At 51.2% G+C, this 27124-nt stretch overlaps 8 protein-coding genes across 8 annotated transcripts; 4 read left to right on the top strand and 4 right to left on the bottom strand.

Annotated features, from left to right (window-relative positions):
* Positions 1-405: 405 nt before the first annotated feature.
* Positions 406-1360, top strand: asf1 (nucleosome assembly factor ASF1; the record flags this gene model as incomplete). Its single annotated transcript, XM_073760588.1, has 3 exons — positions 406-514; positions 567-915; positions 976-1360. The coding sequence occupies 3 exons, from the start codon at positions 406-408 to the stop codon at positions 1358-1360; spliced, it is 843 nt and encodes a 280-aa protein (XP_073611147.1).
* Positions 1361-2199: 839 nt separating this feature from the next.
* BDV17DRAFT_274890 (putative SNARE-dependent exocytosis protein (Sro7)) lies at positions 2200-5723 on the bottom strand. The gene is made up of 7 exons (XM_073759167.1): positions 5550-5723; positions 5125-5464; positions 3490-5070; positions 2886-3441; positions 2707-2828; positions 2356-2649; positions 2200-2287 (listed from the first exon to the last, which is right to left on the bottom strand). The coding sequence occupies exons 1-7, from the start codon at positions 5634-5636 to the stop codon at positions 2262-2264; spliced, it is 3006 nt and encodes a 1001-aa protein (XP_073611146.1). The 5' UTR covers positions 5637-5723; the 3' UTR covers positions 2200-2261.
* On the bottom strand, positions 5699-7330 carry BDV17DRAFT_218481 (phosphotransferase family protein). The gene is made up of 2 exons (XM_073755554.1): positions 6294-7330; positions 5699-6231 (listed from the first exon to the last, which is right to left on the bottom strand). Exons 1-2 carry the CDS (start codon positions 7214-7216, stop codon positions 6105-6107), a joined length of 1050 nt encoding a protein of 349 aa, XP_073611145.1. The 5' UTR covers positions 7217-7330; the 3' UTR covers positions 5699-6104.
* Positions 7331-8112: 782 nt separating this feature from the next.
* BDV17DRAFT_295526 (THUMP domain-containing protein) lies at positions 8113-9210 on the bottom strand (the record flags this gene model as incomplete). Its single annotated transcript, XM_073763077.1, has 6 exons — positions 8113-8214; positions 8283-8423; positions 8477-8691; positions 8744-8897; positions 8957-9094; positions 9169-9210. 6 exons carry the CDS (start codon positions 9208-9210, stop codon positions 8113-8115), a joined length of 792 nt encoding a protein of 263 aa, XP_073611144.1.
* A 526-nt stretch (positions 9211-9736) lies between these two features.
* Positions 9737-11654, top strand: BDV17DRAFT_284777 (alpha-keto acid decarboxylase family protein; the record flags this gene model as incomplete). Its single annotated transcript, XM_073760587.1, has 5 exons — positions 9737-9842; positions 9901-9981; positions 10040-11264; positions 11315-11522; positions 11568-11654. 5 exons carry the CDS (start codon positions 9737-9739, stop codon positions 11652-11654), a joined length of 1707 nt encoding a protein of 568 aa, XP_073611143.1.
* Positions 11655-12613: 959 nt separating this feature from the next.
* bck1 (putative MAP kinase kinase kinase (Bck1)) lies at positions 12614-17850 on the top strand. Its single transcript, XM_073755555.1, has 3 exons — positions 12614-15415; positions 15470-17282; positions 17339-17850. The coding sequence occupies exons 1-3, from the start codon at positions 12706-12708 to the stop codon at positions 17460-17462; spliced, it is 4647 nt and encodes a 1548-aa protein (XP_073611142.1). The 5' UTR covers positions 12614-12705; the 3' UTR covers positions 17463-17850.
* On the bottom strand, positions 17848-20367 carry BDV17DRAFT_295523 (Golgi transport complex subunit COG3; the record flags this gene model as incomplete). The annotated part of the gene is made up of 4 exons (XM_073763076.1): positions 17848-18645; positions 18695-19714; positions 19761-20100; positions 20159-20367. 4 exons carry the CDS (start codon positions 20365-20367, stop codon positions 17848-17850), a joined length of 2367 nt encoding a protein of 788 aa, XP_073611141.1.
* A 258-nt stretch (positions 20368-20625) lies between these two features.
* On the top strand, positions 20626-27043 carry BDV17DRAFT_284774 (uncharacterized protein; the record flags this gene model as incomplete). Its single annotated transcript, XM_073760586.1, has 3 exons — positions 20626-22314; positions 22593-24693; positions 25374-27043. The coding sequence occupies 3 exons, from the start codon at positions 20626-20628 to the stop codon at positions 27041-27043; spliced, it is 5460 nt and encodes a 1819-aa protein (XP_073611140.1).
* Between the last annotated feature and the right edge of the window lie 81 nt (positions 27044-27124).

Below are 27124 nucleotides of genomic sequence, written 5' to 3'. Positions count from 1 at the left end.
AACAGCTTAAAGTGCAAAAGACGATCTGGAAGCGACGGTCAAGAGAATAATGGGACGGGCAGGGTCTGCTGGATCTTGTCCACAGATGCGCTGCGCAGGGCCCGGCAGAAGCTGCAGCTGGAAGCTAGTACACGTGACAAAGGCGGTCAGCGCGAGAATTATGCGTTCACACGCGGCGCGCGTCGCCGATCCCTCTTGCTGGACTTGATTGTTTAATTACTTGCCCAGCTGCCTTCATCCCCTCCATAGATTTCTCCCTCGTTTCTCTCTCCCTTAAATACTGCATACAACAATCCTATCCCTCGTGTTGACCGTTCTATCCTACATATACCCTGCCTCTTACCATCAATCCGTACTTTCTTCTACTCTTCTACTACACCGCCATCCACGCCACATCCATACACCATGTCTGTTGTTTCTCTTCTTGGGGTTAAAGTCCTCAACAACCCTGCGCAATTTCTGTCTTCTTACCAGTTTGAAATCACCTTCGAATGCTTGGAACAGCTGCAAAAAGGTGAGCCCCAATTATTTACAACACTTGCCCTACCTTTGCTAACCGAGTCTAGATCTGGAATGGAAGCTCACCTATGTCGGTTCCGCTACCTCGTCTGAGTACGACCAAGAACTCGACTCCCTGCTCGTCGGACCTATTCCTGTCGGCGTCAACAAGTTCATTTTCGAAGCCGATGCACCAGACCTTAAACGCATCCCTACTTCAGAGATTCTTGGCGTGACCGTGATTCTCCTCACCTGCAGCTACGATGGCAGGGAATTTGTCCGTGTCGGATACTATGTGAACAACGAATATGATTCGGAGGAGCTTACTGCCGATCCCCCTGCCAAACCCATCATTGAACGGATTCGCCGCAATATCCTTGCGGAAAAGCCCAGAGTGACCAGATTTGCTATCAAATGGTAAGCGATCTACTCGTCGTCATATCGTTATGCGGCCGCTAACCATTATTCATTGTCTAGGGACTCAGAAGAATCTGCTCCCGCTGAATACCCGCCAGACCAGCCTGAAGCCGACGGCCTCGATGATGATGGTGTCGCTTACGGACAAGAGGAGGTGGAGCTTGAGAACGCCCTTGTCGAGGAACTACAAGAGGCAGAGAAGGGCGAAGAGCCCGCCAAGGGCGAGGATCACGATATGGAGGGCACAGATAATCACGACGATGAAGTTTCCGACGCAGAGAGTGAGGATATCGAAGACGAGAGCGACGATGACGACGATGAAATTGACGACGAGGAAGGTGGGGATGCCGACGAGGACGTCGAAATGGGCGACGATTCGGAACCCAAGGACGATAACGCCAACCCGGCCGCGCAGCACCAGCGGCCGCAAGTCATGGTTCATTAAATCGGATCATGGGCCTCTTTACAGCCTGGTTTCTAGACCCTATCATTTACTATTTGCATGATTTTATGATTATTTGCGATGCTTTAACGATTTGTTTACACTATTATACCGATATTCAAACCCCATCATCTAGCTTTTGGCCTAGTTTACGATAATTCAGCATGCATAAACTCAAACATACCCAGAACCCACATACTCGAACTATGTTTTCTAGGTGACTGTCGCCGCAAAGATCAATGCCACCGCCAAATGCCCCGACTACTGCCCATCTAGGGAGCATGACAACTCATTCACACTATCCCTCGCAACTGAAGCCAGAAGGGTTGCTCCAGTTGCAACCGAGATGACGGTTCCCACCGTCTCATCTGTGATTTTGGCTCTCCATTCTTCGGAAGTTTCACACGTATACCGCTTGAGACACCGTATCTGAATGCGTAGATAACTTCAGATACGGACAGTAACGAGGCTAGGTACAAGACCGAGAGCTTCGAGTCCTGAACGGTTAAACAACAAAGAACGTCAGTCCATTAAGTGAAGATCTAGTCACCGCTTGTTTGAGCTCGCGAGTCAAGGAATTGTCACAGTCCACTAGTAATGCAACAACCCTGTGGCTAAGATCAGTGAAGGAGCCCAATCGGAAGTCCTCCAGATTTCGCTAACGGGGATAGGGGCTGACCCCAGCTGTGGGTGGATCGTTCCTCTTATGTTTAGGAGCAGCCTAGTATGCGAAGGAGTACGCTGGGTAAGTGCGGGATGAGGACTGTTTACATAGCTACATTTCATGAAGCAATTGTGTGGTATAAACATTTCACATCGCGAAATATAGTCATATTCTAACGCCTAACTATACCTATGATATCTTAGACCCAAACGATAGAGAGAGTTAGAGAAAAGAAACCGCTTAGAACCCAAACTTCGACCCAAGAACTATCCGAATATTAGCACTTGCCCAGACACCACAACCATTCAATTGCACCATGGGCTTTTGAACTTACCACCAAGAACAGCCTTCTTCTTCTGATTCTGAACATATTTATTGACGTCTCTCGCAAACCCACTGCTCGTCTCCTCAAGCCTATCCATATTATCGTTCGCGAACGAGAGATTCTGCGTCCGCTCTTGCATCTGGCGCTGCATGTAAGCGAAGTAGCCCTCCTCGCTGTTGTTGGTGTTTGAGCGCGCGGGCCCCTGCGGTGCGCGGCCTTCGCGGGCGGCTTGGCGCCGCTCTTGCTCTTCTAGTTTCATTTGCTCGAGCATGTGCTTTGAAGGGGGGCGGTCGGGGCCTCCAACTGTGGATTATTAGTGTGTGGACATGATGGAGGAATGGGGAGAGAAGGGGAGCTGACTGAGGATATCCATGTCCGCGGGGGAGATATGTTGAGTGCCTGAGATCCACTGCAGGTTGGTGATTGTAGGTCGCGGAGGAGGAGCCACTTGTGGGTTGAATAATTGATCCTCTGATGGTCGTCTGTTGGTTGTTAGATTAGTAGGCTCGTACGACGATTGATTGGAAGTGACCACATACAGCTCAATACCGGCACCCCAAACGTTGAATAGCCCTATCTCAGATGGGCTGGTCCAGAATAAGACGCTGCCGTTGGGCGCAACAGTGGACTGGGACAGACGGCTCATGTCCGCTATATGACCAATCTTGCTGCAGCCAATCTCCTTGAGGCCGGGGATGGAGAATGCTCGAGCATTGCCGTCACCAAAAAGTCCGACCAGGCTGCACCCCCGCCCAGGGAGGTTGACGACGGATGCGGAGTCGCAAAGGTAGTCGTCCCAGGATCGGTGCGCACCCTTGGAGGTGGCGGGCTTGAAGATTCTGGAGCCGTTGACGGTGACAGCGATCACTGCGCCGTGAACTCTGGCTCCGTTCCGTAGGCCCCCAAATGCATCGCCGGTCGCTAATGCTAGACTGCCATCGTCGGCATTGATGGGGATGATGTTGACGACTTTGTCTTCCAATGCGACTGCGCCAGCGAACTGCGCCATAAAGGCCCCATTACCCGATGGTAAAATCTTGAATGTGGCTAGGTTGCCTCTGTTTGTACCAACAAAGCAGCAGATACTTGAGTAGTCTATTTTGATATTAGTATGGCCCGGAGCTGGTGGTCTTGTAAGCTTACCTTCACCCTCTAGGGTCATGATGCCAAACTCGATATTCGTAGGCACCTCTGGGACTGTTTCTGCAGGAGTGCGAGACTTGAGGAAACTGCTTCGCTTATTCTGCTTGGCCAGCTCTGACAAGTTCGCTGTGTGGATGATGGCAGGCCCACGCAGGTCGATAATGGCGATGCTGCCACCTTCAAATCCCGCGGCAACGAACCCAACTGGGCTATGCTTCAGCGCAGTAACGGGTCCTTGCTGCATATTCAAAAGAGTCAATGGCAGAAAGCCTGCCTTGAGGCCGGGATCGGTCCGATACTTGATATTGGTCAGCTCTCCCGGTCCATTGTTAGCTCCAGGAGGCTCCTCTTGGCCAAGTTTCTGATTACTACCCCATCGGAATATCGCAACCTCGCCGCTCCTGAGACCGACCGATAATTCACCACTGGCACCTCCAAGAGAAAGTTCTGTAACATCAATGCCACCCACACGACCCACGGCTCGCGCTAAATCAACCTGGGCCATTTCTGAGTTCTCAATCTCGTCGTCATGACCAAGATCCCAGACCCGGACGGTGCCGTCTGCATGTGCTGCTGTAAGGATGTTGCGAGCCTCGAGGCGCTTGAGATGCTTCCTTCCTTCTGCACCACCCAGAATGAATTTCGGCCCTTGAGAGCGCCGCTCCTTGAGGCCCAGCCAGGCGCCGCGGTCAACTGTCGTCAAAGCGATTTTGTTGACAAAAGGGTGAACGAAAGAAAGCGAAGGTGGTAACATATTTGTAGGTGGGATAGGATGCCCACTCGGGAAGCTCAAGGTGATCAATTCTCCTGATGATAGAAGAGCAAGAATTGCTATCGGGTCGTGTGCGCCTCCATAGTAGGGTGAACTGCGGGGAATGACACAGAAATTAACGACCTGAGCACCTGGAGGAATCGGGAGCTCCGTAATGGCCTTGGGATTCTCCAAGTAGGCCGTGATGATGGCCCAAGAGGACGTTTGGTAGTTGGGCGACGAGCCCAAATCGATGAACGTGAGGTTCTTGTTTCTGTCGTCCTTTGGCTTGCCGCCGGCGATGAGAAGACCACTGTCGTCGCCGTTTGCCTTTACACACCAGGCAACATCAGTGATAGGATCCTTGAGGCCGATGGCGGAGTCGGACGACCCGGGCCGTTCAGGAAGCACACCCGGCTGGTCAACATTGGGCGTAGTTATAGATCTGGCCAACAGCTTGCGGCCATCCTTTGAGTCCCAGAAAACCAAGCTGTTGTCATCATGAATCGTAAGGATGAATATTCCGTTCGGATGCCATAAAGCTCGGTTCAGTCTGGGCTTCCGCAAATCCCTAGGCGGGACATCACCATTCCCACCCAAAGCGCCTGGCGGTACTTCGTACTCGAAGTAGAACTGCGGTATATTCTGTTTGAACGAGAAGGTCACCGCACCATCTGGGTACCCAATAAGAACCTTGCCAATATCGCGGGGTGAGAAAGCTAAGCTGACGACGGGACAAAGTCGCGCTCGTGGATTGCGTGAAGCCCATAAGTTTGGTATTCTGAACGGCGTCATGTTTTCACGGTCAAGATCGTAGGCAATAACCTCACCTGCACAGTATCGACTGGTCAGTAAAAGCCCAGTATATCAAATGGACAGCATACCATTCTGCAACCCGATAAAGGCATAGTCGAGACTCGGATCGGTAAGTAACGCGCTGGCATGGCTCGGAGGAGCATGAGAAATGAGTAATTGCTTCGTCACTAGGGAGAAGATGCAGATCTCGCTCTTCGAGTCGACACTGACGAGCTTGTCGGCGCAAAATTGTAGGAATTTCGCGGACGCCTTTCGGGGTAGGGAGAAGATGACCGAGACTCGTCCCTGGCCGAAGACGTAGATCTGACCATGGCCGAACTGGGATTCGCTGGTACCGACCGCAAGGAGAGACTGAACCGGATCGTAGGCGAGCGCGCTAGTCTGTGAATTAATACCGTACCTCGCAAGCTATAACAAAAGCCAGTCAGTGAAGGTCTTTGGCGCGAAAAAAAGAAAAGCTGGTGCCTGACTCGAGCGGCCGGCGGACACATACATCATCAAGCTCGAATAGCTCTGGCGAGAGACTGCCGGAGAAGTCCCCTTGGATACCGGCCTGCTTTCCTCTTAGGAAATGAGCCATTTCCTATGATTGCAACCCTTGCCGCGTAATGAGAGTAGAAAGTATGGAGAAGAGAAGAAGGGAGAGTGAACGATGGCTTAACTGGAGGTTCGATTGACGCTGCGGAGCGGAACTCCACATGCGCTCATGACGGTCGCCCTTTGGTAGAGCCCCGCCCTTGGCCGTTGAATAATGCCTCCATTCAGCCCTGTTGAGGAGAGGTAGGTATTACGTAGTACCACAAGTTGATGTTGAAAATAGAGGCGATTAGCCATGAATTTCAAGAATCATATGAATTGCTGGAAAGTCAATAAGACCTCTTTTCTTGATCCGCTCTCACTAAGCATCCCGAAACCCGCAGGATGCCCCCTCTATAAGGCAGCGACATCTCTAACAATGATTGCTCCAAACGCCAATGCTAGATTCAGATGAACCGATGATTCTCGACTCAAAGCTCTTTTTGTCGTTTCTGTTTCTGGGCCGACTTAGTCAAAGTATTGCCATTCTCCCCAATGTCGTCATGAGCTGTCTTCTGGCATCGACCTCAGCAGTCGTGTCTCGATTTTTTCCGTAGTATTGTAAGACAATCCGGTGTACAGCTCGAAAGCAGGAGTATCTAGAGAATAATAAATTAGCTGTTAGGTGCTCTCCTCATAATGCAATTCAAGGCATACGAACAAAAGCTGCCGAGTCCTCTCCGCTTGGCTAGTAGAAGAGCAAGACCCAAAGCCGTCCATCACAGGAGGCGAAGGACTATCAAAGATATGCGCCATGTATACGTCTCCCCATACCGCGGTGCCAAAGCCGGTAATTCCGCACAGCCGTTTGCTCTTCGGATCGACCAACACCTGCGAAGGTTGTCCAAAGTCGACAACAACAAGCCGTGGCACTAAAACCTCGTCTAACGCTGGTGATTTTTGCATCATGTAGTATCTGATTTCTCCATATGGAAGATTGACAAAAACATCTTCCGCGTCGCGAAGTATACTCTCAAAGAGTGCAAGGAATGCTTCTCGCCATGATCTATTCCCTTTTGCGTTGGCCACCTGTCCGAGACTTCCAAACGAGTCGGACCTGTTTTGTGCAATGCGTTTTGCCAGAAATCCCAAGCTTCTGTCGATGGAATTCCGTTCTTGCGTGGTAAGCTGAGCCTCTATGCTCTGGAGAGTTGAGCCCGGTATATGATGGCGTATCAGAAAAGTTGGCCCAAGTAATTCTCCCAGAGGATCGTAATGGAGAAGCTGTGGGATGTAGGGCATACGTTTCTTGTTCAAAAGAGAAAGGAACCGTGCTTCTGTGTCCAACAATACATGTTCACGCCAGGGGAGCGTTGTCATTGGGCTGGGCGAGCATTTCAGCAACAAATTGGTCTCGTTCGACAACCGGATCAGATAGAGAGGATGTAGATAACCAGCCAACGAATATATTCTGTCAACATGAACCGGGATTAAGAAGTGTTGCTGAAGAACGGAGACAAGTTTGCCGGAGAGTTCTGTCTCGATGACGGAAGACACAGGTAGGAGCGATGACATAACGATATGATGAGAACTTGTCTTCTCGAAATCCAAGGAGGACGTAGTGGTCGAAGACTGACACCTCATAGTCAAGAGAGAAGCGGCGCTTGCCAGAAGTCGCAGGGAATGTCAGCTCATCGTAAACACTAGACTGTGCCCAGGCTGCAAGTCGAGCATAGATAAATGAACGTCGTGACTTCACACAGCATGAACAGTGCTTCGATTACTGTCGAGACTCCTGGCCAGTCTCTATCGTTTGTAAGCGAGTATACTTGCTGTCCGCCAACGAGCGAAGTGACGTAAAACCAGCAGCCAATGGGCAAATACCTCGGGACCTGCATCCTGAAGCGAGAATTGAGCAAAACGAGCTTTGATCAATTAAACACCGGTAGTTTCTGCAGGGCAGGATTGCCGTCAGCCTGTGAAAAGGAGAACGCTGGGGATTCGCCTAAGCATCCCGATCTAAGAAAGGTGCTGATATTGGACTGGGCCAATCAGAAGGGGTTGTTACCGAGCCAAACAGCGAAACGATCCAAAACGGTCTGGGTTCCTTCCTGCGTCCGGCGTCCCATCGCTGGCTCCCGTGCTTTGTGGAGTCTCGGCCCGCTTCTTTTCTTTTACTTGTGGCTTTTTCATACTTTGAGCTTTTATACTTAAGCGAATAGGTAGACATGAATCGACATTTCCTCTTGGGTTTCAATGAGAGGTAACATCCAATATATCACCGAGGATGAGCCTCTATGCTATACTGGCGGTAACGCTGATGATCGTCGTCTTGAACATAGTGGCTGGCCTTATTTGGACTAGTCAAACACGAGGCCCTATTGTATCGGGGATGGCCCTTCGGAGCGGGCGTTCAGAGGCGAAGTGGCTAGCAACAACCTCAGCCACTGAGCAAGTGATTGCGCTTGGTGTCATCTTCTGGAAATCTTCTAGAAACCGAGATGGTCCGGGTCTGCGAAAGGCATGATATCGATTGTACTCTAGGCTTCTTGTGGTGCTGAACCTGGACTGTATAACTCAGCGAGACTGAAACGTCTCAACTTGTCATAATCGCTTCCGACGACACTCATGCTCATGATATTCTACGCAATAGTCAGCTGCCCCTTATCGTTGTCGATGCCTTGCTTGTGACGAAGCCGAAGGAACTTACCTGAACTACATCGACCAGAATAACCAGATCATAATTCTTCAAGTCAACTGGATGCTCGGGACCCACAAGGTCTGCGACAGTCTTTATGATGGCATCACGGCCAAACTTCTTGTTGCCTCTTAGAGAAGGCCGGATGGCGTACTTGAACCAAGAGCATTGTTAGCCAGGCTTCAAAGTTAGTGCAAGCAACAAACCTTCTTCGGTGGGCCCCCAGAATGGAAATGGGGCTTTAGGATCTCACGTGCGAATTCCTCCAGGTCAACACTGAGGGTCTTTCGAATGGAGCGCGCAGGTGTCAGTCGCTGGACATAGCGACTGCGCTTTTGATCTGGGTTGGCATGCGCGTCGAGACACATCTGATGCACTAGCTTTTCTGGATCGATGGATTTATCGAACTTCACGAATATTACTGACTTGAGTTAGTACCAACCATGTCATTGAAGCACAATAAAATCACATACTACACGGAAGATCGAACTTGACAACCTCGAATAGGGATGACTTCTGGGTATTGGGCTTCAGGCCCTCAATCTCTTTTTTGATTTGGGTCTCGATGTCGTCCTCGTCTTCGTCGGACTCGGCTTCATCCCCGCCTTTCTCGGGCTGTCCCACATTCTAGAACATGCGTTAGGAGCTGATTTCAACATGAGGGTATGCGTATTAAAGCAGCATACCTGATTGAATAAATCCACAATCTCAGCGGCACACTTGGTCTCTCTTCCTCTTTCGCAAGTGACAAACACTCCCCAGTCACCCCTCTCAATGCTCGATCGCGGAGTGTGAGCCCGAGCCTTCTGCCAACTGTTTCCTCCCTGTACTATGATGTTAGAGAATATTCAACGGTAATAGTCGCGGGAAGGCGTCTGAAGTGCGTGAGCAAACGAACCTTTCTCTTCTTGTGGGCTTGATCGGAGCTGTTCTCAGGCATCTTTCTCTTTCCACTATCCGCCATTCCAAGATTGAGTAATCAATTTCGGTGTCTAGATGGACGGACGAAGTAATGGCATGAAGTATGTCTAGAAATATTCTGGAAGAGTAGTGTGGTTCTCCAGCAGTCCTTGACGATCATTGTGTTAGTGGATTATTCCCGTCTGGGTTTAGCGGGGCGGGACATAGCATCGGCCATCCATAGCCCAAGACTGAGAATCATCCGGCATCTGCTTAATCGAAATCCTAACGCTATCTCGGGATTTTCAGGCCAGTGCCATGTGCACTCGTGCAAGCTGTCGGATCTTTGATATATGGCCAGACCACCGTCAGTCCACGCTATACAAGGATAACAATGGGCCATCGGGCGCTTCAGCAGTGTGATGGCGCGACTCTTAAACCTGCCCGGACGCATGACATCACGTTGTGTTCATGACGTCCTATAAAACTGAAGGTGAGCTCCATTTTTTGAATCGGAAACATCTTTCTTCTATTCTCTCACCGCGACACACAATTTAACCTTCAACATGACCGACATTCATACGAGGGAGCTTCGTCAGCCTATAGACGTTGCCGAATACCTGTTCCGCCGACTACACGAGGTTGGCGTTCGGTCAGTGCACGGTGTTCCTGGTAAGGCTGTTATCGCGGGCGGGTATAACATTCTGGTCTTAATTTTAACACGCTATAGGGGATTTCAACCTCACGGCCCTTGATTATTTGCCAAAGTGCGGACTTCACTGGGTGGGTAACTGCAATGAACTCAATGCGGGTAGGACCGGCCAAATAGATGTCAGCAACCAACGCACCCGACGACTAATATAGTATAGGGTATGCTGCCGATGGCTATGCTCGAGTAAATGGAATCGCCGCCCTAGTCACTACGTTTGGAGTCGGCGAGCTTTCTGCGATCAATGCAATTGCTGGAGCCTACTCGGAATATGTCCCCATTGTCCACATTGTTGGCCAACCACATTCGAGGTCTCAGAAAGATGGATTGCTGCTACACCACACCCTGGGCAACGGAGACTTCAATGCATTCGCGGCAATGAACAAAGAGATCTCTGTGAGCATGGCCCGCCTGACTGATACCTATGATGCGGCGACTCTTATCGACAATGCTATTCGCGAATGTTGGATCCGCAGTCGGCCCGTTTATGTTACCCTTCCCACGGACATGGTCACGCAGAAGATTGAAGGAGAACGACTCAAGACGCCTATTGATCTCTCACTTTCTCCAAACGAGACCGAAAAGGAAGATTACGTAGTAGACGTGGTGCTCAAGTACTTGCACGCGGCCAAGAACCCGGTTATCCTTGTCGACGCCTGCGCCATCCGCCATCGAGTTCTCGAGGAAGTACACGATTTGGTGGAAGCAACGCAGTTCCCGACCTTCGTGGCTCCGATGGGCAAGGGGGCTGTCAATGAAACTCACAAATGCTACGGTGGCGTATATGCTGGGACTGGGTCTAACCCTGGTGTTCGCGAGCAGGTTGAATCTTCGGACCTGATACTCAGCATCGGCGCCATCAAGTCTGATTTCAATACGGCTGGTTTCACATATCGCACTGGGCAGTTAAGCACAATTGACTTCCATAGCACCTTTGTGCGCGTGAGATACTCTGAATACCCCGGCATCAACATGAAGGGAGTCTTACGCAAGGTCATCCAAAAGATGGGTGCCGTCAAGTCCAAACCCGTCAGACACGTCTCAAACACTGTGCCAGAGGAAGCGAAAGGCTCTGAGCAAAGAATCACTCACGCTTATCTGTGGCCAACGTTTGGACAATGGTTGCAAGACAATGATATTGTCATCACAGAGACTGGAACTGCAAACTTCGGTATCTGGGACACCTGCTTACCCGCTGGGGCTACTGCTATCAGCCAGGTCCTCTGGGGTAGTATCGGCTATTCGGTCGGTGCGTGCCAAGGTGCTGCTTTGGCCGCAAAGGAACAAGGAAACCGCCGCACGGTCTTGTGGGTTGGCGACGGCAGTCTACAACTCACTCTGCAGGAAATCAGCACTATGATCCGGAATAACCTCAACCCAATCATGTGAGTAACGCGCCCCTGACCGAAGTGACTAAGAAACTGACTCCGAAAAGTTTCGTCATCTGCAACGAAGGGTATACCATCGAGCGGTTCATTCACGGATGGGACGAGAGCTATAACGACATTCAGACCTGGGATATCAAGGGCTTGCCTGTTGCATTCGGCGGAAGAGATAAATACAAGGGTTACAAAGTTACGACGAGGGACGAACTCGCAGAGCTTTTCGCTAACAAAGAATTCGCCTCTGCTCCATACTTGCAGGTAAGTTCCGGAGTGCTTCATCATTCGTCCCGTTACTAACTTCAGCAGCTGGTCGAGGTTCATATGCCTCGCGAAGACGCTCCTGCTTCCCTCCGGATAACAGCCGAGGCGGCAGCACACAGAAACGCTTAGAATGATACGGCCACATCTCGCCTCTCGGATAGTGTTTAATATTGGCTTGACCGATATTCCTAATGGTTTGGTAACGATAGCATTCTCATTAGCATGAAACTTAGAAGGACATTGTGGAGTTAATTAATGTTGGATAATGAACCTCGGCACGAAAGCCGGAACCCTAGCTCAATGATCACTGTAATGTGTGTAACTTGTGAGCATCACGCAGTAGATGCATCGTGAGCATACGACTACATCTATCTACTGTGACTGGTCTCTACATAGTACCATTCTGTAACTAGCTTGACGTTTCGAAAGTCCTGGTGGAGCATGAAAATCGTTGCTTATCGCGCAGGCCACGTGACAGCAAGAAAGTCGTGGCGCTGGGGCCGCCAACGGGACGAAGAGCTCCTCATGAAACGTTGGCACAGTTGGGCTGGACCTCGACAGCCGTCTCAAATCTCCGGAGCAGCCTTATCCTAATTTCTTGTGGGGGGCTGATTGATCCATGCGCCGGAGGCCCCGATGAGCTGTCATAGCTGCCCTCGACTTCGCGAATCTTCACATCGCGTGGTGGTACGTTTGCCTAGTACTTGCCGTGTGCCTGCGCAGCCCCCTCCGCGACTCGAGGTGCTTACAGCCACGAACTTGCCGGATTTTAACGTTACTTAAGGGACTAGACCTGCCGCTTATCTGCTTAAGCCCGCCTAAGGCTCCTGCCACCAATTCGATCGCGCCCGCCTCGTCTGGGCTTGTTTGCTCTCCCACCACGGTGCCTCGAGAGTTGGACTCTGAATCCATGAGCCAGTTCACTACGATACCGTCTGCATTTGCTGCTGCGAGATAATCGCCGACTTGATCGTAAGGACATCCTTGCTGTTCTTGTTAGATTCACACCAGTTCGACCTCCATACGGAACATTTCGTTGACAGCCGACCCGACAGTGAAGAACGAGGAGCGCGCAGGCAATGAGCACTCCTGGCATATACAGCATTCTTTGTCGTTAGATTGCGGAGATCATTCGTCCTCAACACCGGATCCACATTGATGAGACCCTACGCATCGCAAAATGGACGGCCAGAGACAACAGCCGTATGTACCGGCTCCGCCTCCGGCGCCCCAATCGTCCCAGGCTCATATCATGCCCTTGCCGCCGCCGCCGCCCCTTCAGCGATATAATCCAGCACAACCGCAGAATGTGATGCCTCCGCCGCCTCCTGGACCACCTCCAGGATCGGCGTACGGCTCCTCCAAGCTCACGAATCCCCAACTTCATTCCTACAATAACTGGGGTCGTGGGATGACTCCATATCTTCCACCTCCTCCGCCGCCTCCTATGACGCACACAAACCAGTCATCTTATGCTCGTCCACCTACGTTGCCAAGCAACAATGCTACGTCCGCCACTTATGTCCCGAAAGCAGGGTCGTTCGGTCCCGGTGTTGGAATTCCTCCCTTCGATCTCAATCCGTACGACGCATCAGGTACTATGATGGCGAACGATAGACCACGACCTCCAGTCAATCCACCCTATGGACATGGTGCGCCTAATGTGCCTGCCTACAGCATAGAGGGAACTATGCCACCTACTCCGTCGACGCGCAATCCTTCCTCTTACGATAATCCTCACGATGTTCTTCCTTCCGGCGTGTCTACCGGGTCACCCTACAAGCCTGTCTCTCAGGTTGCGAGTCAAGCAAACGACTTGACGAAGTCTTCTAGTCACCGGTATAACAACAGCAACACAACTGTTGGTGGCATGTCTAGTAGTGAAGCCGCGGTGCAATGGCCACTAGATCGGGTGCTGATATGGCTTGCAAGGAACGGTTTTTCTCATGAGTGGCAGGAAACCTTCAAGACTCTGGAAATTGAGGGAGCCGACTTCCTTGAGTTGGGTCACGGGCAGAATGGCCGACCAAATCTTGGAAAGCTGCATAACGTTGTTTATCCCCAACTCAACAAGGAATGCGATGCGAACGGTACAACGTTTGACATGACACGTGAACGAGAGGAAGGAAAGCGCATGCGGCGACTGATTCGTCAAATTCATGACGACGCAGGCCCTGACAGTGGAGCCGCTTTTCATCGACAGCACGACTTTGAAGATGGACAGGGTAGTGCTCCTGATGACCCCCCGGACCATTCCCCTCGTCTTGTTCATAGCGCCCAGGTACCTGGCTCCCCGAACCTCAACCCAGCAAATCTGTCCAGCAGTCCGAATCTCAAAGCCCTGAAGGTCACTCAAGCCTCCAAGCAGCGCTCTTTCACAACGCCAGGTTCAATCAGCCATGATAGTGCCTCCGCGGAACTTGCCATGACCGAAGGGCACACAATGTTCCCAAGATCAGACTTCACACGTGATGTGCTAAGCAATATTGGAAACGACTATCAGAGGAAAAGTCCTTCTATGTCTAGTGATAATGGGATATTTGCGATTCCTCCTCAACGACCACATGACAACAGTCCGAAGAGCGGGAGCCCAGCCACGCAACATGCTACCCTGTACCCAATACCTGCATCCTCAACAACCGACCTAAGCGCCAGGTTTGGGCACAACCGAGTGAATAGCGGAGAGCGCCGGTACTACGAGACGATGAAACATGACGGCTCTCGTCCTTCGCCACAGGAGTACTCTAACCGTCAGATGAGCGGAGACAATGCTTCATCTTATCCAAAAGATCACCGCAAAGGTTTTCTCGACTTCTTCAAGAAGAAGTCAAGAGCCAGTGACCCTAACAACCCGTCTCCTGATGATATGCCTGATTCTCCGATATACTCTAAATATCACTTCAACAGCAGCGACGTATCGGTCAACGAACGCCCGTTGTCAGCAACTCTATCTGACTATGAACGGATGGTCATGCGAACCAAACCGGCACATAAAGGGAAGAGGTTTATTTTCGCAACATTGGATGGCTGGAATTATCGGCTGATTGATACTACTGATATTGATTCTGCGGAGATGCTCCGTGCGTATATATGCCAAAACCTGGGAATATATGACTGGGCCGATGCTCAGATATTCTTGACTGAACTTGGTCAACCAGACCACGAAGAGCCCCTGACTGACACATTATTAACTCTGTGTCAGCGAACAAAGGCGGACTCTACTGGTTCCCTCAAGTTATTCGTGAGAGGCTCGCATTGGCGTCCGGGCGCGAACGCCTCATCCAATCCTGCAGGCCTTGGAGTCTCCATCCCTGATAAACCTACTGCTTCGCCGACTTCTGCTGTACCCAGAAAACCGCTGGACGGTGAAGCTCTTAGCAGAATTTCGCCTCTTAAGCCCACTTCTCCTCAGCAGCTGAGGACCCCATCCGGCAAGCTCCCTCTCCGCGACCACCAACAAACCGTCGGTGCGTCTCCGATTGACGAAGATACAGACGGGACCATTCAGGAAGAGTATAAAAGGGAGCAGGAACGGAAGCAGCAAAAAGCCTACCGTACGCCGCCCGCGCCGTTGCCCAGGCCAGAAGCCTACAGTGAAACTGGATACCGTCGCAAGGAGGTCATCAATTTCGATAAACCTCGCATATCACCCTACGAAGACAAAAAGTCCGAAGTTCTCGTGCCTTTCCGCAAGCCGCCATCAGCGCCCCAAGAGTCAAATACGCTCAGCAAGGTAAATTCACTGAGGAAGAGAGACGCTGAACGCCCACGACCGCACCGAGCTAATCAACAACCTGGCATTAAGGAAATGATGGCCGATATGGGTATGATGACAAGTCTTATTGGGAAGCCTCCGACGTCGCCCAAGTCGGCGAACACCACTACTCCAGGTAAGACCCACTATACCTTACATTGCCAGCATTGATTTAGCTAATCCATGATAGACGATCACCGGAGTACCTCTGATTCAACTCTCGATCAAAGTAGCCAGAGTACGCCGCCATTGACCAGCAACAGCCAATCTCCTAATACCACCGCTACTACTTCTTGGGGCTCATCTGGATCAGCAAACCAAAACAGGAAGTCCGTCGGACCGGAGTTCGACTTCGAGGAGACAGAAGTGTCTTTCCAGCGCTCACCTGCACATGAAGAAGATTCTGATAACGATTCGGATGACGGACTATTCGCGATCCCATTGGCGAACACCAAGACTCCTGTCAAGGACAAAGGTGTGGTTCCCGGCTCTCCAGAAAGACCACGAAAACCATCTCTTACTGTCAACACCGATGCGAAACCCAGAGGAGGTCTGTCTGTCAGTTTCAAATCTCCGAGCGCCACTCGTGAAACATTCGCAAACTCCAGTGGCGATGCAACACCTTTCAACATGGCAAACTCTCCGGAGATGGACAAGACACCAATCAGAAGACAGTCATTCGCACGGGACGATGTATGGGCAAGCCGTCCTCCCGTTGAAGGTGTCATTGATAACTTGGACGACTTCTTCCCTAATATCGACCTAGATGCACCTTATTTGGATGGGCAGGGTACATCACCACCTTCATCCCCTGCGAACAGGGTGGCAGCTGAAAATGAGATCAATCGCAAAGATCAAGAAGTTTTCTACTACGGAACGCAGCCGCCACCTATTCCAAGTGATGATATGCTCGGCTCTGCCGAGTCAACAATGAAACCTCGGGACCCTAGTATTGTTGCGCGTCGGAATGTCTCTCGTTCTGGTGGTGGCGGTGGTCTCACCCGCATGAAGTCCATTCGAGAAGTTGCCAAGGGTGCCAACCAGGCAACCAGACAGCGAAGTGTTGCGGCTTCCTCCGGGAACAAGAGAACTGGAGATGTTCACCGCCGCAAAAGCACAAAGATGTTTGGAGCGAAAATCATGCAGATTAGCCCGAAACCCGGCAGTCGGCTCAGTCAGCTTGATCCAATCCCTCAAAACAGCGTACCTCCAGGTTCGAAGCCCCAGAGACAGCCTACCTTCCGCATCATCCGTGGTCAACTTATCGGGAAGGGTACGTACGGTAGGGTGTACCTAGGCATGAACGCCGACAATGGTGAGGTTTTGGCAGTCAAGCAAGTGGAGATCAACCCGAGAATTGCTGGGCAGGATAAAGACAAGATCAAAGAAATGGTTTCTGCCTTGGACCAAGAAATCGATACCATGCAGCACCTTGAGCATCCGAATATTGTGCAATATCTTGGATGTGAGCGCGGGGAGCTATCAATTTCCATCTACCTCGAGTATATTTCTGGTGGTTCTATCGGCAGCTGTCTTCGGAAACATGGAAAGTTTGAGGAAAGTGTGGTCAAGTCTCTTACGCGACAATGCTTGGACGGATTGTCGTATCTCCATAATCAAGGAATTCTGCACCGTGACCTAAAGGCAGATAATATTCTGTTGGATTTAGATGGAACATGCAAGATCTCTGATTTTGGCATATCCAAGAAGTCGAACGACATCTACGGGAACGATTCCTCAAATTCCATGCAAGGATCCGTCTTCTGGATGGCGCCTGAAGTCATCCAGTCCCAAGGCCAAGGCTATAGCGCGAAGGTTGATATCTGGTCCCTTGGTTGTGTAGTCCTTGAGATGTTCGCCGGTCGTCGCCCTTGGAGCAAGGAGGAAGCCATTGGCGCCATCTTCAAGCTCGGAAGCCTGAGCCAGGCCCCTCCAATTCCAGACGACGTGTCCATGAATGTCACCCCAGCTGCTCTTGCTTTCATGTGGGACTGCTTCACAGTGTATGCACCCATTCCCCTTTTGTATTTCCGGTGCTTGAAACTAATTCTCGTTACAGGGACACGGCCGAGCGCCCAACAGCGCAAACTCTCCTCACCCATCCCTTCTGTGAACCCGACCCGAAGTACAATTTCCTTGACACGGACCTCTATGCAAAGATCCGTCATGTTCATGCGAACTAAGAGAATTCGTCTTAGCTTCAGAGCTATATATACCCTCCTTCTAGTTACAGTTGGGTTCATACCCTTTCCTTATTTTGTGTTGGAAGCACATGAACATTTTGCTTGTCGAAAAAAACTTTCGCGCGTTTCTAGGGTCCGGGCTTTTTCGTTCTTTTCGTCGATCAAAGTTAGCGCTGCCGATTTGTATCCTTAGCTAGCGGGTTATACATATTTAGGTACCTTCCTGAAAATACTGAGGGTTGCACATAGTTCTATTTCTGCGTGCACACTGGCTGTTAAAAGAAAAGCAAGAGTATAGAAAATGCTAATACAACGCCACCGAAGGAGGTATAATATGCCAAGCTATATACGTCAAGGCTCTAGTATTTACATTGAAGAAGAAAAACTACCGAAGCTGAGACCCCAGACTCCCAGTTCGGCTCACACTTCGATTCGTAAGCTCCTCATCGTCGTCACCCTGCGTAGCAACCCCAACGCGGAAGATCCCCTCGCACCAATCCGCAAACGTATTAACATCCCACACAGCATCTTCCCGTCCCTTCCCCTTCTTGCTAACCGGGTTGCCCTTGTTCTTCTCGGACGAGGTATACTTGGTGAAAAACTCTTCGTAGATCTGGATTACGCGGTCCTGGACCGCACCGACAAGAGTCTCCTTCATGCGGATATCGTCGAGGTACCCATCCAGCACTTTCCGGAGGCGCGGGACCTCACTCTCTATATTCCGGCAGGTAGGGTAGATGAGTTCCCCGCGCTGGAGGTTGCGGCCGTTGACGAATTTAGAGGGCAGGGAGGCGGTCATTTTCGTCGTGAAGCCGTTGATAAAGTCGTTGATTACGGTTCTCAAACGCCCGTCGAGCTCGACCTTTGCGTCGAGCATGTTCTCGACCACGCGGGGGAGGAGCCCGTGACCGACCAGGCGCATCAGGTTGCGAGGGTTGAAGAGGCCGCCGCGTTCGCGGAGTTCCCAGAATGTGCTTGTGAGGCTGGAGAAGTCGAAGGAGACTTCGGGGGCGACGTATTCGATGTCGAAGGCGACGATTTGCTGTTTTAGGATTAGGAGGTGGCTCATTAGGAAGAGTTGGCCGTCTGTGGGGGATTTGGAGGAGATGATGGTGCTGGCTTGGTGGAGAGAGGCGGTGGTTTGGTGGACGATTTGGTGGGCTAGGTCGTCGAATACGGTGGACTAATCGAATTAGCATCAACTGGCAATTACTGTGGTAAAAGGGTCGTACGTTTACAAGACGGTATATCCGACTCAGAAGCCATACGGCCTTGCGCAGGGTTGGGTACCACGCAGCAGGAGCATTTTGGGAATCAAAGTCCCATTTTGACTCTTCGAGTGGTGTTTCTGCACCGTCTTCGGCTTGTTTTGTTGATTTCGTCGGGTTGAGGTAGTCAGTGTGTGAGACTTTCCGGCCTGAAATTTGCTTTTCGGATACCGATATGGAGAGCTGTTTGTTGCGTGCAGGATAATCGAGATCCTCGGGGCGCGTCTTGAACCGTTCAATTTCGTCACGCAGAAAGGCCTGGGCACGAAAGACGAGTCGAGTCTGCACATCCTCTAGAGCTGGTTGAATTAGCGCTGAAAAGTCAAGCTGGTTCGCGTCCATATACTCTGTCTCTTCGTCTTGGTCGGAAAGATATCGAGTTTGAAGTAGAGTACAGAGCTGACACAGCTTGACAATCTTGTCTTCGTGGATAATCCTTGGCCGTAAATGGTCATAGAGTGGCTCGCATATCGTCTCAAGGAAGTCATATAAACCACCTTGGCCATGGAACCATTCACTCCATAGGTCAAACTCATCTAAACAGACCCCTCGGACGTAGCTTATGCTTGCTCGTGCGAACGCAACAAGCTCATCCGAAGAACTTTGTGCCTGCGCAATTTCGTCCAGCCTCTTACGGACAAACGGTATGATGAGCTTTCCGCGGGTGGCCGCATAATTAGTATGGAGCTCGTTGAGAAGGCTCTGATATTCAGCTTCTGTGCCTTGATCAGGGTCCAACGGCGGGACAGCTCTCTTTTGAATTTCGAGGCCGATGTGCTTTAATTCCGGCGCGCCAACTCTGAATTTCGCATAGAGCAGGGCAGACAATGCGGCATCGTTAAGCTGTTGATCTGTGACCTTCTTCGAGACGCTTGCATACACGTCACGAAGAGAAGAAACGAAATGGCCCCGGATAAGTGTAAGTGCTCGCGTTAAGAGGAGTCGGTATCTTGAGCGGTATACTTCTGCCTCTTTTTGCTCAGGCTGAAGAAGTTAGGCAATATACTGCTTTCAGTGCAACATTACTCACATGAGATTCCATGTAATCCAAGCACTCGTCAAGTTGTCTTAGCATGTCGGAGAACTCCTGCGAGCGCACAGTGTTCCCCGCGCCAGGGGCGTTCAGTCTCCTGGAAGCAGGATCTAGGAAGTCGTAGAACTGAAGGTTGTATTCGATATCCGTTACCAAGCCAGTGTCGCGTTTCTGAGCCGTAAGGAGACCTTCGCATTGTTTCTGAAAGTTCGACGTTTGCAGATCGACCATGCTGAAGTCTTCCGAGAGTCTGGACAGGAGATTGAGTGTGGATGATGTGTCTGACAGCAGCGAGTCTAGATGAGACTTGGACATTTGTAGTTCGTCAAGGCAAGCCCTATAGACAGCGACAAGTTAGTTCTCAGTATACTGTAAGCTGGGATGAGAGTGCTTACTGGTACTCGTCGTAACTAGACTCGAGCAAATCCGCTTCCACATCCTGGTACCATTGGGTAAACTCGATTTCGTTATGGATATCAGCGACCGAATCCATGTCGTTTGGGATGGTCTCAAGCTTGTCAATCTGGTTCGCCTTGAGGTCGTGAGGCATGCCAGAGGGGGCAGTTTGCCGGCGGCTTCGCTGTCCTGCAGTTTGTGTAGGCATTGTGTGTGGGTATGAGTTCTGCCGGCTATAATATGCGCATCATGTTCCACTTATCGGTCTCACAAACAAATCAAGATTATAGCGACTGGTCGCCAGTTAGCTGTACTCTTGTTTCCTCCGCGTGGCGGCATGGGAGACCGCCATTCTGCCGCCGTCTTCCGCCTTTTGTCACTGACGAAATAGCTTCGAGAGCTTCGCATTTCATGCTTTGGAAGCAAACAGCTACGGGGATGCGCTTTTGATGGAAATACAATCGCCATGTGGATGAATCGTGCGCGACACCCTGCGGTCAATGCGACCACCATCACACGCCGGCTCAGATCGACAGGTATCCGGCCAACGGCTGCCCTTGGGCGACGGCATTATGCCAGGAATGAACGAGAAGCTTTAGAGACGGAGAGCCGACCTCCGTCCAGAAAATGGTTCTGGAACTCTCTGGGCCTTGCGGGTACAGCGACAGCAGCTTTCCTTGTCTACTCATACGCGACCAAGCCAGACGACAGCGAATTCCTAAAAAGCCTACCGAGCTCGTCGAAGTCGATCGAAGACCTATCTACGCAATACGTGCAAAAGAAACGCAGCCTGAAGAGCCCTGGTCTTTTTATTTGGGGTACAAACGAATATAAGGTGGTGGATCCGGAATCAAAAGAGTCTGTCATCAAGACTCCGCGGAGGCTGTCATACTTCGACAAACATGTGCTACGAGACCTTAAGCTTGGAGAAACGTCTGGCGCTGCGATCATTGAGAATGGTGATTTAGTACAATGGGGAAAAGGCTATTCGGAAACTGATTTCAAGCCTACAAAGACCCTTACCGGAAAGAACCTCAAGTCCTTGTCCATGTCCCACGATCGTATTATTGCTCTATCCTCCGACGGTACGGTCTACTCGCTACCGATCTCAAGGCACGACCAGACATCCGGCCGCAAGGGTGAAGAGAAATCGTGGGTACCTTACTGGAACGGCAAAGCTAACCTGAGCTATCGCCTGATCCAGCCAAGCTTGAAGCTAGGCGAGAAGGTAACAGCCATAAGCGGCGGCCTGGAACATGTCCTCCTTTTGACGAGTTCAGGACGAGTATTCTCCGCCGCTGCGTCGAGTGAGAACTATCCTTCTTTCGGACAATTGGGTGTCGCGGGCCTGACCTGGGCGACCAAACCACAAGGACCAGTGGATGCTCCTCATGAGGTCAAGACGCCCAACGGCGCCAGAGTGTCACAAATCGCGGCAGGCGACTATCATTCATTGCTACTGACCAAATATGGCGATGTTTTAGCATTTGGCGACAATTCCTTTGGGCAGCTAGGAATGGGTTTTGACCCAGCATCGCCTTTCCGCGACACGCCTGCTCATGTGCTCATCAGGAGCCTCTACCGTGATGGAGCAAACCTTGCTCAAGCTACTGGCGTTGCGGCCGGTGGTGCCAACAGCTTCTTCACCGTTGATGTACAGGAGCCTGGACCGACGCAAGACCTCAAAGGAGCAGGGAAGGTCCACTCAGATATTTGGACCTGCGGACGCGGCATCTGGGGTGCTCTCGGAAACGGCAAATGGACTCATCTGCAGGACCGTCCTAGCAAGTTGAAGGCACTCAGCGGGTTAGTCGAGTATGATGAGGCTATACAAGGATTATCCCCGATCCGTTTAAATGATATCTCAGTCGGTACTACCCACGTCTCAGCCGTGTTAGGCAACCAGACTCATCTGAACCGTGCTTCTACGTCCTCTTTGGACAAGGTGGAAGAAGCAGGTCTAGACGTGGTATGGTGGGGAGGGAACGAGCACTTCCAGCTTGGAACTGGCAAGAGAAGCAATTTGTCTAAGCCAACACATATCAACATTGCCCCAGAAGTTGCGTCAGAAGATGACAAGGAACTTGGGCGGCTACAGATCCTGCCTGGCCATCGTAGAACGGTTGGCAGCAAGTGCGTTAACATGCGACAACGGGTTGAGTGCGGGCGGCATATTTCTGCTGTATACTCTGCTCTCGAAAACTAAAAGTCTTGCTTTTCTATTCAATGATGTACGATAGTCTGTATAGTATTCTCAACGTCTTCAAAATGACGACCATCATATTTCTATAGGTCCCGGGTCATGAACACAATGCAAACAAAACAAACACTCATTTCCGCGGAGGACGCTCGGACCACATCTTATCAGGAAAAAAAAATCCCACGCAATCAGAGACTCCGCAGAGCTCACAACTCCATCTTTATTCTTTGCAGCAACCCATCATGCCTCGCGAAAACCAAAAGCGAGGTCGCAGAGCGACCGAAAAGGCCAAGAAGGAAGAAAGCAAGAGAACCCGCGACGAAGCACCCGAAGGATCCGCGACGAAACGACTCAAGCCCTCAACGGACGAACAAGAGAATGAGAACGCCATCACTGCCGGCGCAGACTACATACCTCTCGGGGTTGACGAGGAACAAGAAGGTGGCCAACATGATGGACGTCCCGATGAAATGCCGTTCTACGGTCTTCTCGACCCCGAAGAGCAGGAATATTTCAGCCGCGCAAACGAGATGTTAGAGCTGAATCAGTTCGGGGATGCCGAGGAGCGGAGATTATTCGTGGACAGTGTATTTCGGGAAGCTAGAGGGAAGGAACTCAAGATCGCTTGCAGTCAATCCTGCTCGAGGCTGATGGAGAAGCTGATTTCGGTGTCGGATATTATGCAGATTCGGAGGTTGTTTAATAAGTTTATTGGGCATTTCTTGGCGCTCGTGCAGCATCGGTTCGCGAGTCATTGTTGCGAGAGGCTGTTTATCAGTGCAGCGCCCGGGGTTACGCAGAAGGTTTCGAAGGCGAAGGCCAAACAAGACGAGAATGTTGAGATGGAGGATGACGACGAGCCGGAGCCGGAATTGTCGCTTGCGGAGATGTTTATGACGGTTGTGGAGGAGTTGCAGGGGAACTGGGGATACCTCTTGACGGAACGGTTTGCGTCGCATACGATTCGAGTGCTGCTTCTTGTGCTTGCCGGTGAGCCTGTCGATGTGTCTTCGAACGATTCGGTTGTGGCTAGTCGGAAGAAGGAGAGACTGGAAGTGATCGGTGGCGAAACGCAAGAGGTGATTCCTACTGGGGAGAAGAGGAGTGTTCCCGAGTCGTTCGATACTACGTTGAAGAAGGTCATGCAGGACATGGTCTCTGTACTCGACGATACCTATCTCCGCGCTCTTGCGACGCACCCTGTCGGGAACCCAGTCCTGCAGGTGCTGGTCAAACTGGAGCTTTCACACTTTGGCAAATCTAGCGCGAAACAATCGAACTCGATTATCAAACGGCTGATCCCGGACGCGAACTTTGAAGAAGATTCTGAGAGTGCGCGGTTTATTCGAGGGCTTCTCTACGACAATGTCGGATCACGTTTGCTCGAAACAATGGTACGGTGGATTCCGGGGAAGATGTTCAAGACGCTCTACAAGAATTACCTCCGCGACCAGATGAGCTCACTTGCGCGCAATCAAACTGCAGGCTATGTCGTGCTTCGAGTTCTCGAAAGATTGGGAAAGGACGATCTACAGGCTGTCGTGGAGCAGATTGTGCCTAAAATCCCTGGCCTTATTGAACGGTCGCGGACGATCGTGCCAAAGGTTTTGATCGAGAGATGTCTAGCTCGAGGAGTCGACACCAAACCACTTGCAAAGGCGCTTGGGGCTTCGTATGTTTCTGATCCAGCTCGCAGACTCGAGCAAATGCTACGTCTGGAAACCGCCACTGCCGATAACGAGAAGTCAGATCCCGCGAAGAACGGTCCTTCACCGGATTCTAACCCAGCCTCGTCTGTGGCTGAAAAGCTGCACGGCTCGTTGCTCGCACAAACCATCCTTACAGCACCCGGGCAATTGAGCGAATTAGTATTCTCAAGTCTCCTTGCGTTGTCCTCCGAGACCCTTCTCAGCATCTGCAAAAATCCGACAGCATCGCGCGTCGTCCAGCAAGCCCTCACCTCATCCGCCTCCACACCTCAGTTCCGTCGACAGTTCACAACCCGTTTCATGGGCCACCTGAACGAGCTTGCGCTCGATAGCAGTGGGTCTCATGTTGTTGATGCACTGTGGCCAGCAACAAAGGATATCTACTTCATCAAGGAGCGAATGGCGCAAGAGCTGACGCAGAATGAACTGGCTCTTCGAGACTCTTTCGTCGGACGTGCTGTTTGGAGGAACTGGTCAATGGATCTCTATAAGCGGCGGCGAGGTGAATGGGCGGCCAAAGCGAAGGGGCGCGATTTCAGCAGCAATGAGTCTGGGGAGAAGCCCAAGTCGCGCCTTGAGTTGGCTCGCGCCAGGTACGCTGCTAAGCAGAACGAGGTTTCGACCGGTGCGAATGCGGTAGCTGCGAAGCAATAATTCGCTTTTGAAGATTGATTAGCGTATCTAATGTTGAAAAAATGTATGTTACGACCAATTCATAGAGAAGCGACAACAATGTCCTGTGTAGATCCATACCCTGTAGTCATCAAGTGTACCTGCGTCTGCGGCCCTTCCGCCGCTTCTGGATCCACCGTCTTTCTTCTCCAACACTCACTCTTTCATCCCACTGACTTCGCGAGGTTCTTTTAAGAGTACCTGATATCATCCCCATGGCGATCACTATTCACAGGTCAACACCGGTATGGCGATCATGGCCCCGGTTCATGATGTCAGGGTTCCAGTTTCTGTCGCCATCGCCATCTCCAGCGGATCCGCAACCGGGGCTGTCCCGAAGGCTCACCCCACGCTGTTACCACCGTTCTTGAGGGGCTTTTTCTGTTAATTCTTTTACTCTGTATACCCAGGCAGCTTTCTGCGACTTACATTCAGTTCGTTTTTTTTTTTTTTTTTTACTTTTCGCTTCTTTTGTACACTATTTTTACCCAAATGGCTGCGCTTACTACGGGTCGCGCAGATGAAGTACAAAATGTGAGTCACAGCGCCTAAACTTTTGTCTGTTTTATCGAATTGAGAGATCTCGGGAGTTGTTTACTGACCTTATTCCCCTTCATCAGCTTCTCAGCGCAGTCGAAGATCTTCTGATTCCTTTCATCCGGTCCGCGGACAATGACACCCTTGGCCCCAAAGCGCAGAAAAACGGAATTGATAGCAATGGAACAAATGGAGATCACTCAATAGTCGGCACATCTCTGGTTGACTACAAGAAGCCTGAAGAACTGCGCGACATCCTGCAGTTGAAGCTTCCCGATCAGGGCACCGGACAAGACGGTCTGATCGATGTTCTCCGCAACATCCTCCGCTACTCGGTCAATACCTGGCACCAGGGCTTTCTGGACAAGTTATACGCATCTACAAATGCTCCCGGCGTGGCATCTGAGCTCATTCTTGCCGCGCTGAACACAAATGTTCACGTCTATCAGGTCTCGCCTGCTCTATCAATCATCGAGAAGCATACCGGGCAGCAGCTGGCTGCGCTTTTTGGGTTGAACGGTCCACGAGCCGGCGGTATCTCCGTACAGGGTGGTTCTGCGTCGAACACAACGTCCATTGTCATTGCGCGGAACAACCTATACCCTAGCACGAAGACAGACGGCAATGGCGACTACAAGTTTGTCCTCTTTACCAGCGCCCACGGTCACTATAGTATTGAGAAGGCGGCGCAAATGCTAGGGCTAGGTAGCAGTGCGGTTTGGGCTGTTCCTATTGACAAGGAAGGACGAATGATTCCCTCTGAGCTGGAGAAACTAGTTGAAAAGGCATTGGGTGAGAAGCGCACACCCTTCTACGTCAACGCAACGGCCGGGACAACAGTCATGGGATCCTTCGACCCCTTCAATGAGATTGCGGCCATTTGTAAGAAACATAACCTGTGGCTACACATAGACGGATCCTGGGGTGGCTCATTCGCCTTCTCCCAGCGCCAACGACACAAGCTCGCTGGTGCAGAGAAAGCAAACAGCATCGCTATAAACCCTCACAAGATGCTCGGAGTACCAGTAACCTGCTCCTTCCTACTAGCCTCGGATCTACGCCAATTCCACCGCGCCAATACCCTTCCAGCCGGGTACCTCTTCCACAACGACAACGACGAAAGCGCAGCCCCCCCAGCAACGCAATCCGAAACCGCACTCGAAGGACCCTCAGAACTAGCCCCCGACTCTCCCGAGATCTGGGACCTCGCAGACCTGACCCTCCAATGCGGCCGCCGTGCGGACTCCCTAAAGCTCTTCCTCAGCTGGACGTACTACGGTACATTTGGGTACGAGCGCCAGATTGATACGGCCTGCGACACGGCCGCGTATCTCGCCACCTTGATTCAGGATAACCCCGACTTTATCCTCGTTAGCCAGAACCCCCCGCCCTGTCTACAGGTTTGCTTCTACTATGCGCCCGGTGATAGCCTTCTGCGCCCACGCTCCGCAGGAGTTGTCTCGGATGAAACTGCACGCGCAAAGGCAAATAGTAAAGTTACCGAGCAAATCACGCATGCGATTGTAAGCCGTGGATTCATGGTTGACTATGCGCCTCCTAGTGGGGATGAGGAGGCAGTAGGAGATGGGAAATTCTTCCGGTGTGTGGTTAATGTGCAGACGAGTAGGGAGACTGTTGAGGGGCTTGTCAGAGCGATTGAGGAGGTCGGCCCGGGCGTTGTCGAGGGGCTCAAGGCTGAAAGTGCTTCTGGGCCTAAGAGGGTTCCTGGTGAGAGGGGGCATGGGCCTGTTGTTCATCATGTATAAAGTGGTTGGGATAGACTTGAACATAGACAGGATATAGAGTAGAGGGTATGTTTTGGAGTGATAGAATTTCTATATTGAAGC

Source organism: Aspergillus undulatus (genome assembly GCF_047715775.1).
Source record: "Aspergillus undulatus strain CBS 261.88 unplaced genomic scaffold BDV17scaffold_70, whole genome shotgun sequence".
Classification (NCBI taxonomy): domain Eukaryota; kingdom Fungi; phylum Ascomycota; class Eurotiomycetes; order Eurotiales; family Aspergillaceae; genus Aspergillus; species Aspergillus undulatus.
Note: the sequence above shows the minus strand (reverse complement) of the source record. Positions and strands in the feature narration are given on the sequence as shown.